This window comes from Ranitomeya variabilis, chromosome 6 (genome assembly GCF_051348905.1).
Source record: "Ranitomeya variabilis isolate aRanVar5 chromosome 6, aRanVar5.hap1, whole genome shotgun sequence".
Classification (NCBI taxonomy): domain Eukaryota; kingdom Metazoa; phylum Chordata; class Amphibia; order Anura; family Dendrobatidae; genus Ranitomeya; species Ranitomeya variabilis.
The window spans coordinates 473,578,386-473,593,943 of NC_135237.1; the positions used below are offsets into that span (position 1 = coordinate 473,578,386).

Here is a 15,558-nt window from a genome sequence, read left to right on the forward strand (position 1 = left end):
CGCCCTGGCACAGTCCAATCAGCCAGACCTCCGTAAAAAGACACCTTAACCCCTTCACAACATGCGTCGTACTAGTACAGCACATGTTGTGTCTCCCCCTTTGATGTGGGCCCCGGCGCTGAGCCAGGAACATGTCAGCTGTTTTGTACAACCCACATGTGCCCGCAATAGCGACGGGTGGAATCGCGATCCACTCGCCGCTATTAACTAGTTAAATGCCGCTGTCAAACTCTGACAGCGTCATTTAACAAGCGTTTCCGGCCATAGGGCCGGAAATGCGCGCACTGGTGACCCCCGGTGATCGGGGGTGATCTGTGCACTGGCATAACAACCAGAGGTCTTCTGAAGATCTCTATGGTTGTTGATGCCTGATTTCTGTGACCGCCACCCTGTGGTCGGCGCTCATAGCAATACAGTAATTCCGGTACATAGGAGCGATCTGAGTATCGCTCCTAAGAAGCAGAGGCAATCGAGTTGTGGCAGCTTCTAGTCTCCTATGGAGGTTATTGAATCATGGCAAAAGTAAAAAAAAAATGTTTTAAAAAATATGAATAAAGTAAAAAAAATAAAAGTTTTAATCACCCCCCTTTCTCCCCATTCAAAATAAAACAATAAAAAAAATCAAACTTACACATATTTGGTATTGCTGTGTTCAGAATCACCTGATCTATTAATAAAAAAAAGAATTAACCTGATCGCTATAAGGTGTAGCAAGAAAAAAATGTAAAACGCCAGAATTATGTTTTTTTTGGTTGCCTCGACACTGCATTTGTATGGAATAACAGGTGATCAAAAGAACGTATCTACACCAAAATGGTATCATTAAAAACGTCAGCTCGGCACACAAAAAACAAGCCCTCACCCGAGCCAAGATGCTGAAAAATGGAGACACTACGGGTCTCGGAAAATGGCGCAATTTTTTTTTCTTTAGCAAAGTTTGGAATTTTTTTTCACCACTTAGATAAAAAAGAACCTAGTCATGTTAGGTGTCTATGAACTCATAATGACCTCATGAATCACAGTGGCTTGTCAGGTTTAGCATTTAGTGAACCTAGCAAAAAAGCCAAACAAAAAACAAGTGTGGGACTGCACTTTTTTTTGCAATTTCACCACAATTGGAATTTTGTTCCCATTTTCCAGTACATGACATGGTAAAACCAATGGTGTCGTTTAAAAGTACAATTCATCATCACGCAAAAAACAAGCCCTCAAATGGCCATATTGATGGAAAAATAAAAAAGTTATGGCTCTGGGAAGAAAGGGAGCGAAAAACGAAAACACAAAAAAGAAAAACGGCTGCGGCGTGAAGGGGTCAACTGTAAGACCACATTGACACGTTCCGTATTTTGTCAGTATTTTACATCAGTATTTGTAAGCCAAAACCAGGAGTGGGTGAGAAATGCAGACCTGGCGATGTGTTTCTATTATACTTTTCTTCTGATTGTTCCACTTCTGGTTTTGGCTTACAAATACTGAGGTATCCCCAACGTTTTACTTTTGATGCTGCCTATGCAGCATCAATAGTAAAAAAATCTAATGTTAAAAATAATAATAAAAAAGAAAAACCTGCTATACTCACCCTCCGTAGTCCGAGGATGCGCTTGCGCCTTCCGCCAGCTTCCGGTCCCAGAGATACATTGCGAAATTACCCAGAAGACTTAGCGGTCTTGCGAGACCGCTAAGTCTTCCGGGTAATTTCGCAATGCATCCTGGGAACGGAAGATGGCGGCAGCCGCGCGCACTTCGCCAGCGCGCCGTTGGATCCCAGGAGGTGAGTATGTAACTATTTTTTATTTTAATTATTTTTTTTAACAGGGATATGGTGCCCACACTGCTGTATACTGCGTGGGCTGCGTTATATACTACATGGGTGCTATATACTAAGTGGGCAGTACTATATACTACATGGCTGCTATATACTACGTGGGCAGTACTATATACTACATGGCTGCTATATACTACGTGGGCAGTACTATATACCACATAGCTGCTATATACTGCATGGGCAGTACTATATACTACATGGCTGCTATACACTATGTGGGCAGTACTATATACTATATGGCTGCTATATACTACGTGGACAGTACTATATACAGTACTACATGACTGCTATATACTACGTGGGCAGTACTATATACTACATGGCTGCTATATACTACGTGGGCAGTACTATATACTACGTGGGCAGTGTTAGATACTGCGTGGGCTGCGTTATATACTACATGGCTGCTATATACTACGTGACCAGTGTTACATACTATGTGGCCTGTGTTTTGTACTGTGTGGACTGTGCTACATATTGCGTGGCCTGTGTTATATACTACGTCGCCTGTGTTATATACTACGTGGCTGCTATGTACTGCGTGGCCTGTGTTATACAGTACGTGGGCTGTGTTATACACTGTTTGGGCTGTGTTATATACTGCGTGGCCACTGTTATATATTGTGTGGCCTGCATTAACGCATCGGGTATTCTACAATATGTATGTATATAGCAGCCACATACTATACAGCACAGGCCACGTACTATTTGTCTGCTATATACTACATGGCTCCTATATACTACGTGGCCTGTGCTACATACTATGTGGCTGCTATATACATACCGGTACATACATATTCTAGAATACCCGATGTATTAGAATCGGGCCACCATCTAGTTTTTAATAGCCAGCTAAGGGAAAGCAGACAGCTGTGAACTGGTCTTAATAGTCTGGGAAGGAGGAAATAACCATGGAGCTTCCTAGTCTATTATTAGCAGCTTACAGCTGTATGCTTAACATTTACAGGTTATTAAAAGGGGGGACTCTGAAAAAAAAAAAGGACATGGGGTCCCACTTATTTTTAATAACCAGCAAAGGCTAAGCACACAGCTCTGGGCTGATATTAACAGACTTGGAATGTCCATGGATATTGGTCCCTTGCCAGCCTAATAAGACCAGCCCTCAGCCGCCCCATAAATGATGCCTTTGATTCTGGCGCTTAGCCTCGACGCTTCCTGATTGCCCTGGTGTTGTGGCAATTGTTAATGGTTTGGGGGTTGATGTCAGCTGTGTATTGTCCAATGAATTCCCTGACTAAGAATAACAAAGAAATCGTTAGTTTACAAAGACCAAGTAGTGGCCTTAAATGATTGCCAATCATTAAACAATCAGTGGTCGCTTAATAGCCTTTTTATACAGACAGAGCAAACTAAACTGTCTGTAATAGATTGGTCAGTGTGCATAGGCTGCCATTACTCTCAACAGACAAGGAATAATGATGCGCACACAGTCTATGGCATGAGGTGCTGGTGGATGGGATGTGGGATCCCAGCAGTATATGTGGAGAAATTCACTGCACACTCTTTGCTTCAAGATGCAAATGCTTCTTTATTTATTTCAAATGTGTAGTAAATACTTCAATAGACATCAAGGTGCAGGAAGAAGTGTGACAATAATAACACGTTCCGACTACTGATGAGCAAATATACTCGTTACTCAAGATTTCTTGCGCACGCTCGGGGGTCCTCCAAGTATTTTTTAGTGCTCGGAGATTTACTTTTTATTGCCGCAGCTGAATGATTTACATCTGTTAGCCAGCATAAGTACATGTGGGGATTCCCTAGCAACCAGGCAACCCCCACATGTACTTATGCTAGAAAAGCATAAAAAGCAAGAAAAACTAAATCTCCAAGCACTAAAAAATACTCGGAGGACCCCTGAGCGTGCTCGAGAGATCTCGAGTAACGAGTATATTCGCTCATCACTAGTTCCGACTCTTCCTGGGTCTTGTTCACAGCATCACTTACCATATATTCTAGTGTATAAGCCGAGATTTTCAGCAAAGTTTTTTTGTGCTGACCCACGAGGCATTGTCCAGAAAGCCAGCGGGGAGGGGGAGCGACGGAGCAGCGCTAGGAGTCGGCAGCTGTGACATCATACTCATCCTCCTCGTGTGGTCACTGCACGTCCCTGCATCTCCATTGTACCATTGTATGCATGGAGTGCATATTCATTACCTTAATGAGCGGTTCCACGTGACCGCTCAGCACAGGAAGAGCAGCCATACTGGGACAACAAAGATGCAGGGACGTGCAGTGACTGCGCGAGGAGGGTATGATAGGGGAGGACGCCGAACCATGCATACAAGGGGAGGAAGGGGGAGGACACTGAGCCAAGCATTCAAGGGGGAGGATGAGGGAGGACTCTGAGCCATGTATACAAAGGGGAGGATGCTGAGCCATGCATACAAGGGGAAGGACAGGGGAGGACGCCGAGCCATGCATACAAGGGGAGGACGGGGGAGGATGCTGAGCCATGCATACAAGGGGGAGGATAAGGGAGCCACACAGAGCAGGACAGGGATGAGGGGACAATACATATCTGGCTTATACTCGAGTCAATAAACTTGCCCAGTTTGCTGTGGCAAATTAGGTGCCTTGGCTTGTACTAGGGTCAGCTTATACTCAAGTATATACGGTATTTTAATGTGGAGCATAAGCGCTACTGTGCCTTTGACTCGTAGACAGGTCAACGCACAGAAATGCAATGTATCGTCCCAATACACTTGTATCGTTGGACATCTAGCACAGGCTCAATGGGAGGCTGCAATGTATTTCATCCATCTTCTATCTTTTGGACAGTAATGATTGTCAACAGCACAGACGACTGAACAAGCTGTATATCTGTAAAGATGCCATATTGGTATATTAAACAATGGTGAATATTGGTTTTGATGTGGCCAACCCCTTTAAGTTTTCAAGCTCCTGGTTTGCTTTCATTAAAAGGAAAGATACACAGTTTACTTCCGGAGGATGCAAACGCATCCTGCTAATACAATGATAACACAGGTTACCATGTATCACCAATGTTTTTTGTATATTAGTGTTTTAGACATGAACAGTTGTCCCTGTGGTCAGACTTTCATCATTTAGATGTTTAGTGTAAGAAAATCCTTTTTAATCTGAAAAACCACTTTAAAAATGTTGTCCGAGACTTTTATGTTGATGGATGATCCCTAGGATAAGTTGTCAATATATGATCAACAGCGGTTCTTGAGGTTGCTGCAACCAACGCTGGCGGCAACTGGATGTACAGAGCTGAATAGCACAGGTCTGTCAACTGCATACAGGCTGCGGCCATGTACTGTAGTTCGAATAGGGGGTGGATCTGCAGTACCTGGCCATTCACAGAGCTGTGCTGTGCAGATCTGTAACTCAGCATGGCACCAGAAACAGCTGATCGGTGGGGATGTCGGGTGTTGCATCCCCACCGATCAGATACTCATAACCTATCCTAAGAAGTATATTGTTGTAGTTAAACCTATAGCAGGAAATAGTATATATTTCTAATTCAATACTATTAGTGGCATAAATCCGAGCAGGATCCCTCTAATAAAACAACAGAACATCTAGCAGCAAGATAACAATAGCACTATAACAGAAGACAGGCACAGTCAATTTACTTTTTGTTTATACTTACAGGATTTCGATTCAGGAGAAGGTGGTGAAATATTGCAAACTGCAAGATCGCTCTTTGACTTTTTTGGCTTCTTTGCATTTACTTGCCAGGGTTTGTCATAGCTCCTGAAATCCCTCCGAATCCCTTTGTACTCTGTAGGGGAATAAAGTGCATAGTGAGACATTCTTGTCAGCTACATTAATGTCAGCAGAATCAATGTGAAGAAGATGAAGCCAATCGTCACTACTCTCTATAGCAGTAATGCAGCTCAATATTCATTTATTCAATGTTCTCATATATCTAGGTGCTCTGAGACTGCAGCTGTATCTGTCTTTGTGCTAGCGTAATGCACCTATACATTAATTTTGCAAGGAGGTGCTTTTTGTAGTGTGCATTTGATGTTTAACTGATCTACACCATATTAGCCAAGCACTCCTTATATGTGCCAGATGTGCTACGGTGAGTAATAACTGGATCCTACCTGCCCTTTAAATCTGTAGGCCTAGGCCTAGTAGAAAGTTGATTAGTTTAGATTCCCAACTAACGAAGATGATTTTCCAGTGGTGGATGAGGTCACACAATTTGATTAAAATGTGTGATAAGTGCCTCAATTATATAAGTAAAATCTTTGGTTAGGTTCTGAAATACTTGGCCAGTGACATAAGTCTTGGCAATTTAGCTGTTTACCAAAACATATTCAAGATATAATTATATAATCAATAGTAAGGTATTCACATCCTAATTGGAGTAAAGGTACCTTCACACGAAACGACTTTGTAACGATATCGCTAGCGATCCGTGACGTTGCAGCGTCCTGGCTAGCGATATCGTTTAGTTTGACATGCAGCAGCGATCAGGATCCTGCTGTGATGTCGCTGGTCGCTGAATAAAGTCCAGAACTTTATTTGGTCGTCCGATCGCCGTGTATCGTTGTGTTTGAAAGCAAAAGCAACGATACCAGCGATGTTTTACACTGGTAACCAGGGTAAACATCGGGTTACCAAGCGCAGGGCTGCGCTTAGTAACCCGATGTTTACCCTGGTTACCAGCGTAAAAGTAAAAAAAACAAACAGTACATACTCACCTGCGCGTCCCCCAGTGTCTGCTTCCTGACACTGACTGAGCGCCGGCCCTAAAGTGAAAGTGAAAGCACAGCGGTGACGTCACCGCTCTGCTGTTATTGGATGTTTTCCTTTATTGGATGCTGCCCTTCCCGTGGTTGTTCCTTCCCGGGGAAAGGCCTGGCTGTTCACTGCTTGCGTTGAGAAACACGTGATGGTGTCTCCGCAGATATCCTACATGCTATTACAATGTAAGTCTAGGGAATGAAAACAAGACTCCATAGACTTGCATAGTAAGCTCACACGTAGAGCCCATTGTGAGCCTGAGAGTCGTAAAAGCCGCCACATGACCCAGAGGAGGATAAGTGAGAATATTACCACATTTCACTACTTTACATATACATTTACACAGGTTTGGCCAATGAAAAGCTTAATGAGAGTGCTTCCTTAAGGATTGGGAATTGTCCATTACTTTATTTTGCCTGCCGTCGCGCTGCAGGGAAATTTGGTGCTAGAATGCCATAATTACAGCTAATCAGTGTAAGGCCAGGGTCACACTTGCGAGAGCAATGCAAGTAACTCGCACGAGTCTCTCGCATCAATACCCGACACTGCCGCTGGCTCTGGGGAACGGAGTGTTCAGGTGCATAGAAATACATGCAGCTGCACACTCCGGTCCCGAGCGCCGGTGGCAGTGCCGGGTATTGATGCGAGAGACTCGCGTGAGTTTCTTGCATTGCTCTCGCAAGTGTGACCCCGGCCTATGTCCAAGCAGCAGGACATCTTATGATCAAATCATTTTTAATAATAATAATAATCTTTATTTATATAGCACCAACATATTCTGCAGCGCTTTACAGTTTAACAGTTTCAAATGCAAGTCATAAGTAACAACGTTAACAATACAATAATTAAAGCAAAATAAGACAACCCTGCTCGTGAGAGCTTACAATCTACAATGAGGTGGGGGAGATACAAAGTACAGGAGCTTATTTACAATGATGGTCCCGCCATCTTGAGGGAGTGGGGGATAGATGGAGATAGTGAATGGGCTACACACGCACCCTTACACATAAAATGACTTTGATAGGCCACTCTGAACAAATATGTTTTGAAGGCGCGCCTAAAACTATGCAAATTTTGGATGGTCCTAATTTCTTGGGGTAGAGCATTCCAGAGGATTGGCGCAGCGCGGGAGAAGTCATGGAGACGGGAGTGGGACGTACGGATTAGTGCAAAGATTAGTCGAAAGTCATTTGCAGAGGGCAGCGGTTGGTTAGGCCAATAGACAGAAATAAGGGAGGAGATGTAAGTGGATGCTGCACTGTGAAGAGCTTTGTGGATGAGAACAAGTACTTTGAATTGAATCCTATAATGAATGCGTAGCCAGTGTAACGACTGGCGAAGAGTGGTTGAATCTGAATACCGATTAGCCAGATAGATGACCCTGGCTGCTGCATTAAGGATAGACTGCAAATGGGAAAGTCGATTGAGGGTGAGGCCAATTAATAGAGTGTTGCAGTAGTCCAGGCGGGAGTGGATCAGGGCAACAGTGAGGGGTTTTTTTCGCTTCCATGGTGAGAAAAGGGAGGATTCTAGAGATGTTCTTTATGTGTAAGTGGCATGAGCAGGCAAGAGATTGAGAAGGAGAAGATTGGTGTCAAAGGTAACACCCAGAGAGCACGCCTGCTGCCAGGGTGTTATTATGCTGCCACCCATGGAGAGGGAAATGCCAGATTTAGGGAGGTTAGTAGAAGGTGCGAGCAGAAGAAGTTCAGTTTTGGAGAGGTTGAGTTTCAGATAGAGGGCGGACATGATGTCGGAGACTGCGGACAGACAGTCACTGGTGTTCTGTAGTACAGCGGGAGTAAGGTCAGGGGATGACATATATAGTTGTGTGTCATCGGCATAAAGATCGTACTGAAAGTCAAATCTGCTGATGGTCTGTCCAATTAGGGCTGTGTAGAGAGAGAAAAGAAGTGGGCCAATGACTGAGCCCTGAGGTACCCCGACAGTGAGAGGAAGAGGGGATGAAGTGGAGCTAAAGAACAAAACACTGAAGGAGCAGTCAGAAAGATAGGATGAGAACCAGGAGAGGGCAGTATCCTTAATCCTAGTGACTGGAGCCTAGAGAGTAGAAGATGGTGGTCAACAGTCTCAAAAGCTGCAGAGAGGTCGAGAAGAATGAGCAGAGAGTGGTCATCGTTGCTGTCAGAAGGTCATTGGTCACTTTCAGGGCCGTATTTAGAGCTTATGCCGCCCTAGGCACTTTTAGTGCTGCCTCCCCCATTGGCATGACTAATGCAGATACTGTCGACAGTGACTTAAGGTACCTTCACACTGACCAACTTTCCAACGATAACGATAGCGATCCGTGACGTTGCAGCGTCCTGGATAGCGATATTGTTGAGTTTGACACGCAGCAGCGATCTGGATCCTGCTGTGATATCGTTGGTCGGAGCTAGAAGGCCAGAACTTTATTTGGTCGTCAGATCGGCGTGTATCGTCGTGTTTGACAGCAAAAGCAACTATGCCAGCGATGTTTTACAATGGTAACCAGGGTAAATATCGGGTTACTAAGCGCAGGGCCGCGCTTAGTAACCCGATATTTACCCTGGTTACCATTGTAAAAGTAAAAAAAAAAAACACTACATACTCACCCTCTGATGTCTGTCACGTCCCCCGGCATCCGCACTGCTGCTCAGAGCTTCCTGCACTGAGTGTGTCAGTGCCGGCCGGAAAGCAAAGCACAGCGGTGACGTCACCGCTCTGCTGTTAGGGCCGGTGCTTACACAGTGCAGGGAAGCGGACGCCGGGGGACGCGAATGTAAGTATGTAGTGTTTGTTTTTTTACATTTAACACTGGTAACCAGGGTAAACATCGGGTTACTAAGCGCGGCCCTGCGCTTAGCAACCCGATGTTTACCCTGGTTACCCGGGGACTTCGGCACAGCGATCGGCATCGTTGTCTAGATTGCTGCAGCATCGCTAAATGTGACGGTACCTTTAGAGTTAAATCAGACTTTTTTGGGGAGGTGGAGAGGCACTAAACTTTATCAACATGCAGGAGAGACAAAACACAGCAAAGACTGCTTTTTGTAAGCAGCTTAAATGCAGCTTTAAATTTGCATTAAAAAAAATGCAACATGTGAACATAGACTAACAGTTCCATACATCCCGTCCCCACTATGTACAGCGCTGTCTAAAAGAAAATAGTGGACAAGTTGCTAAATATCAGAAATGTCACAATAAAAATCAGTCATAAATACTGACAACCCCACATGTAGGCGCAGACCATATGCCAGGGTAGTGTCATTATGGATGGCAGGGCTCATATTGGACCTGTCTATGACCTTCTAGGGACCACCTAGTATTTTCCCCCATAATGACCCTTAGGCTAAGTGCACACGCTGCGAATTCCATTATGGAATTTTCTGCAGCGGATTTCCAAAATCCGCAGTGAAAAACAGCTGCGTTTTTTACTGTGGATTTACCGCGGTTTCTTTTGCGGTTTCCTCTGCGAGTTTTCACCTGCAGATTTCTATTGGAGCAGGGGTAAACCCGTAGCGGAATCCGCAGAAAGAATTGACATGCTGCGGAAAATAAACCGCTGCGTTTCCGCGCGTTTTTTTCCCGCATGTGCACTGCGGATTTCATTTCTCATTGCTTTACATGGTACTGTAAATGCATGGGAAACCGCTGCAGATCCGCAGCAAAATCCGCAGTGTGTGCACATACCCTTACATGACAGGCGGCTGCAGACCATCTGCTGACGGTACAGTGACATGATGAAGGTGCCAGGACTTGCAGGCATTGGCAACCCCTGGAGGTGCACAGAGCAGTATCAGCCCCCATTCCTCCCCCAAGACGTTTCACACATCATTACCTTTCTCTCCAACACATAGACTCCTTTGATCAGTGCTCCCCGGCTATACCGCCCCCATCACAGAGCAGCCCCGAGCCCCTGCCGTGCACTTACACTATCCACGTCCCGGTAAAGAGAAGGCTGGCAGCATGATGGGCAGGATCACCCAGCCTGGATTCCTGGAGAGAGGCATGCTGGTGCCAGGTCTGTGCTGCCCTGCTGACCGCTGTCCTGGGCTTCAGCACTTCACAGTAAATTGCCGGGATCCAGGAGGAGGCTTCTCCCAACTCCAGAAGTTTCAGCTGCTCTTCTCCTATAGCCCAGGATGGTGCCCCCCACCGCCAGCCGCTCGCAGGTCCTGATGGGCAGAGGGCTTCTGCCTTTCCGATCCCCGGGTGAAGGCACCAGCAGTCCGGCCGGGGTACAGCAGAGGGACGTGATCCAGGATGTGATCCCCAGCAGCCAGGACACTGAGGTGGGCGGGTGCACTGTCAGGCAGCAACTGAATTTGGCGCCTGAGCGAGGAGGGGGCGGGCCCTATGATTTGACGTGTTTCCGCTTCTGGCTCCCTGTGCAGTACATTTAACTGCGTGGGATCTGAGACCCGCCGCAGCCAGAAGACGTAGGTGGGTGGAGGCGAAGGGAGCAGGGAGGTGGGCGGAGGTGGGCGGAGGTGGGCGGAGGTGGGCGGAGGTGGGCGGAGGTGGGCGGGCAAGCCCCGGACTATTGAAAAAAAAAACAAAAAAAACAAACCTTGTTCAGGTGCCGCCCCCCCCCCCGCATCCTGCCGCCCTAGGCACGTGCTCTCAAGTGCCTAGTGGCAAATACGGCCCTGGTCACTTTGATGAGTGCTGTTTCTGTCGAGTGTAGGGGCAGAAGCCGGACTGTGAAGAGTCTAGGAGGGAGTGAATGGAGAGGTAACAGGTAAGGCAGGAGTAGACTAGGCGCTCCAAGAGTTTAGAGAAGAAGGGGAGGTTGGAGACTGGTCTGTAGTTATTTGTGCAGGATGGATCGAAAGAGGGTTTCTTTAATAATGGAGTAATGATAGAGTGTTTGAAGGAGGATGGGAAGATGCCCGAGGAGAGGGAGAGATTAAAGATTGTAGTTAGATGAGTTGTGATGCCTGGAGAGAGCGACTGGAGGAGATGTGAAGGAATGGGTTCGGTTGTGCATGTAGTCGGATGAGAAGAAGAGAGGAGCTTGGAGACTTCTTCTTCTGTGATGGGATCAAATGTGAACAGTGAGCCAGGGGAAATGCAGGGAGGGATGGGAGTCACAGCACTTAGTGGCTGGGAGCGGATTTCCTGTGGGATATTATCTATTTTCTCTATAAAGTGGGAGGCCAGGTCATCAGCACAAATGTCTGTGATTGGGGCTTGTGATTTTGGCTTGAAGAGGGAGTGAAAGATGTCAAAAAGTTTCTTGGGGTTGTTGGATAGTGAGGAGATCAGGGTGGGGAATTTTTGGGGAATGCTACAAGAAAAATTGTTTGCCAAGCGTGGAAACAGCGGAATATTAAAGGGAATCTGTCACATGAATTTGGCGGGACCTGTTTTGGGTCATATGGGCGGGGTTTTCGGGTGTTTGATTCACCCTTTCCTTACCCGCTGGCTGCATGCTGGCCGCAATATTGGATTGAAGTTCATTCTCTGTCCTCCGGAGTACACGCCAGCGCAAGGCAATATTGCCTTGCGCAGGCATGTACTCCGGAGGACAAAGAATGAACTTCAATCCAATATTGCGGCCAGCATGCAGCCAGCGGGTAAGGAAAGGGTGAATCAAACACCCGAAAACCCCGCCCATATGGCCCAAAACAGGTCCCGCCAAATTCAGGTGACAGGTTCCCTTTAAAGTACCAATCCTCAGATACATCACTGCTTATTGCTCAGTCTCATCCATAAATGAACGGTGATCTCTTTTGGCTTTTCCTAGTTCAGTATTAGCAAGCTAATATAGGCACTATAGAAGATGTAATGATAAAATCAATGTAAACTAAAAATACAGAGCTAGAGTTGTAATTATTTGTATTAGTGCCCTTTGCGTGGCAGGGATCCATGTCTGTCTTTCCCTAATATGATGTATTATAGCTTGCGCTGGTTAAGACTTTAAGAAACAATTCCCCTCTTTCTTTCCATGTTATACTACACCGTTCACCTGTAAGGCAGACTATATTAGGAACTTAGCCTAATACATACATTAAAAGATAATTTTATTCTAATACCCAGTGGCAGAATACTTATATGATCATTTTCCTATCATCACCCAGTGATCATAGGTTTAGCATTGCATTAACTAGACATGAAAATGGGTCATTTATGCACTCCTATTACTGTGGACACTGTACATTTCATTGAAACCACATTTTATAATGTAAAGAAATTCAGTTTGTGTAATTGCTTAACCCAAAGTATTCAGCCAGCTATGTAAGCACATTCAGGTTATTTCATTTACAAGTTTCAATTTGCATAGTGAATGTCGGCAATGCAGCATGAATAGACGTAAACTGACCATGACCATGTACCACTGCCGTCATTTATTTTACTTTTCCCTCTTCATTAATTGCTTAAATTGAACATTTAAAGGCACCTTGACTGCAAAAGCTTTTATGAAAATTAATTTATAAATTCAGGAACAACAACAAATTCAGAAAATGCTTTTTTATCACCAACCAGTAGTAAGCAAAGTACAATGAACTGAGCATTTTGAGGATTTTTCAATGCCAGCGGTCATGTGACTGCAAATATGATATGCATACTCCAGGCCACATTCCCACTAGACTGATTCTGGCCTCTCTCTATACATTTGCATTGACAATGCAAAGTCAGGCACATCTAGTCAGAATGTGGCCAGGAGTATGCCTATCGTATATTTGCAATCACATGACCGAGAATCCTCACAGCGCATACGATATGAGAATTCATAGAGTGACTGCAGACTTGTAGTTTAAGACAGGACAGCCCCTTTAAGCTAGCCATACACATTAGATACGAGAGATAGCTGTCCATTGTAAGCTATATCTCCTGATTCCCCCATACACAGGAACACCAAGCTCTGCTGAACATTCCTGTGCTCTCTATGAGATAGCCACTATCCAACTTATTTGGTACCTGATTGTCTCCCTGATGAATAAAAACATTGGGTAATTGATTTCCAGCCACCTAATGCTTATGTCCCCTGACATAATTGTAGCGCCCCCACTGCCGCAGGGCCGAGGGGTACCCGGTACCGGGCCTCTGAGTCTCTGCTCTGGGGTTGTCACGGTGGCTAGACCCGGTCCGTGACCCTGCTGAGGGGCGTACAATGATAGGTGTGCGAGATAGTGATGATGTTGTGGTGGTAATGGTGCGGTGCAGTAAATAACGAGAACACCAGGTTGCAGTCTCTTTACCTCTTTACTGAAGGCTTCTGGCTCCTCAGTCCGGAATACGGTTAACCGGGCTGCGCAAGTCCGGCCGGTCCGATGGCACCTCCAGAGTTCCCTTCGCAGGTGGAAATCTGTGCCTTCCTTCTAGCGCTTGTGTGTTGTGGTCCTCCCCTGCTGTGCTTACGGGATAGTACCCCACAACTGTTGTGTCTGTTTCTCGTGTTCCCTCACAACAACTCGATTCTGATGTTCTTCTTAATCTCGTCCCCCAGATCTTATGGTAGGACGCACCCGTATGACGGGAAGGCTCGGAGCTCTTCCGGGACCCTTAGAGTCGCCCCTCTCCACAAGTTGCCCCCTATGTCTGCGTAGGTGATGTAGGTGAGACAGCCAGCCTATAGCTCTCTGTCCTGCCGTTGGTTTGAAGTAATGCTTAGAGCTCTGTACTTCCTCGGCGTTCCGGCCACCGGTTATGCGCCTCAGTAGGATGTTGCCTCGGTCTAACAGCACGACTCCTACTGGTATTTCTCCCTGTTGCATTGATCTCGTTTCTCACTCAGCACAATAAATCTCGCTTCTTGTCCTTCCTTAGGGCACCGCCGCTATGAAGTGCAGGCGCGGTCCCGTAGCTTTCTCTCTGATTGCCAGGCCTCTGTCAGGATCCCACCCCTGACAGGGACCCTACCGAATCTTCCCCCTACAACACCCTCTGCCACAAGGTGTTGCCTGGTTCCAACCCAGTCAGCTTTCTCACTAACTTCCTGCCTGACCCCCAGTTTTACCAGACTGTGAGGAGTGGCCTAATGAATAGTACCCTTAGCTCCCCCTGGAGGCCAGACTGTGAAATGTATTGGTGTCTGTGATACCTGGTCAGATGAACTCCTTCAGTGCCATCAGACATACCATAGCCCCCCTTAGCGGCGGAGCCACAGTACTGCAACGACCAGGACTCTTTGGCGCTGCATAATCTATCAGGGAACACATGGGAGGCCCCCATGCACATTAGATGGCCAGCTGACCCTGCCAAAATTGGTGGGTTCAGCCAACTTTTCTGTACAGAGAATAGCGTCCTTTAGGCTCAGTTACATTGCATTGTAACACTACTCTTGGCATTTGCACCAAGAAAGCTCTCGGCTCATACAACAAAATATTCATAGAACCCCATTGAACCAGAATACAGTATTGTTAGCATATTGGGCAAGCATGCGTTGGCATATCTATTTCTAATATATCTGTAATGCTCAAGGGCAAGAAGACTTAAATGTGTTGTTGGCCAACTCCAAGTAGTATGTGTCTCTTACCAGACTTACTTCTAAGTGTCGATAAAAAATATCCATATTTACCCCTGAAAAGCAGAGCTCTACGGCAGTATGTCTTGTTTAAGACTGTAGACACACAAGGTGCCTCAAGATGGATCAGTATTACAAGGATGGATATAATGCCAAGTGCATGATCCTTGAAGTTGGCAATACTCAATACATTTTCTACAGAGATGCCAATATTTGTTAACTCTCAGAAACTGACAAAAAGTCTCTTAAACTTCCTGCAGATTGCCAAGAAAAAAAGTAATGAACTTGTCTGTAGATTGGGCTGCAAACACTCAATGTACTGTATGTATGAAAAATTATTTAGGGTCACATTAGAGCCAAATAGTGAAATATGAATGAAGCTTCATATTCGATAATAAAAGAATAAAAGAGTCAGCTGTATTTCAGATTTAATAAAATATATTTACCGTATATACTCGAGTATAAGCCGACCCGAGTATAAGCCGACCCCCCTAATTTTGCCACAAAAAACTGGGAAAACTTATTGACTCGAGTA

General features: G+C 45.6%; 1 protein-coding gene across 6 annotated transcripts in view; it reads right to left on the reverse strand.

Moving 5' to 3' along the window:
* Window positions 1-15,558, reverse strand: part of C6H8orf34 (chromosome 6 C8orf34 homolog) — a 350,072-nt gene that overhangs the window by 224,594 nt on the left and 109,920 nt on the right. For 5 of the 6 annotated variants that reach the window (XR_013217047.1, XM_077270640.1, XM_077270641.1 and 2 more), the window contains exon 3: window positions 5,466-5,597. Coding sequence is in view for 5 of the 6 variants with exons in the window: in XM_077270640.1 (XP_077126755.1) it covers window positions 5,466-5,597 (132 nt within the window). In the remaining variant the exon portion in view is untranslated. Of the gene's footprint in view, window positions 1-3,793; window positions 3,867-5,465; window positions 5,598-15,558 lie in introns of those variants that run through there. The other variant, XM_077270642.1, reaches the window with a different exon arrangement.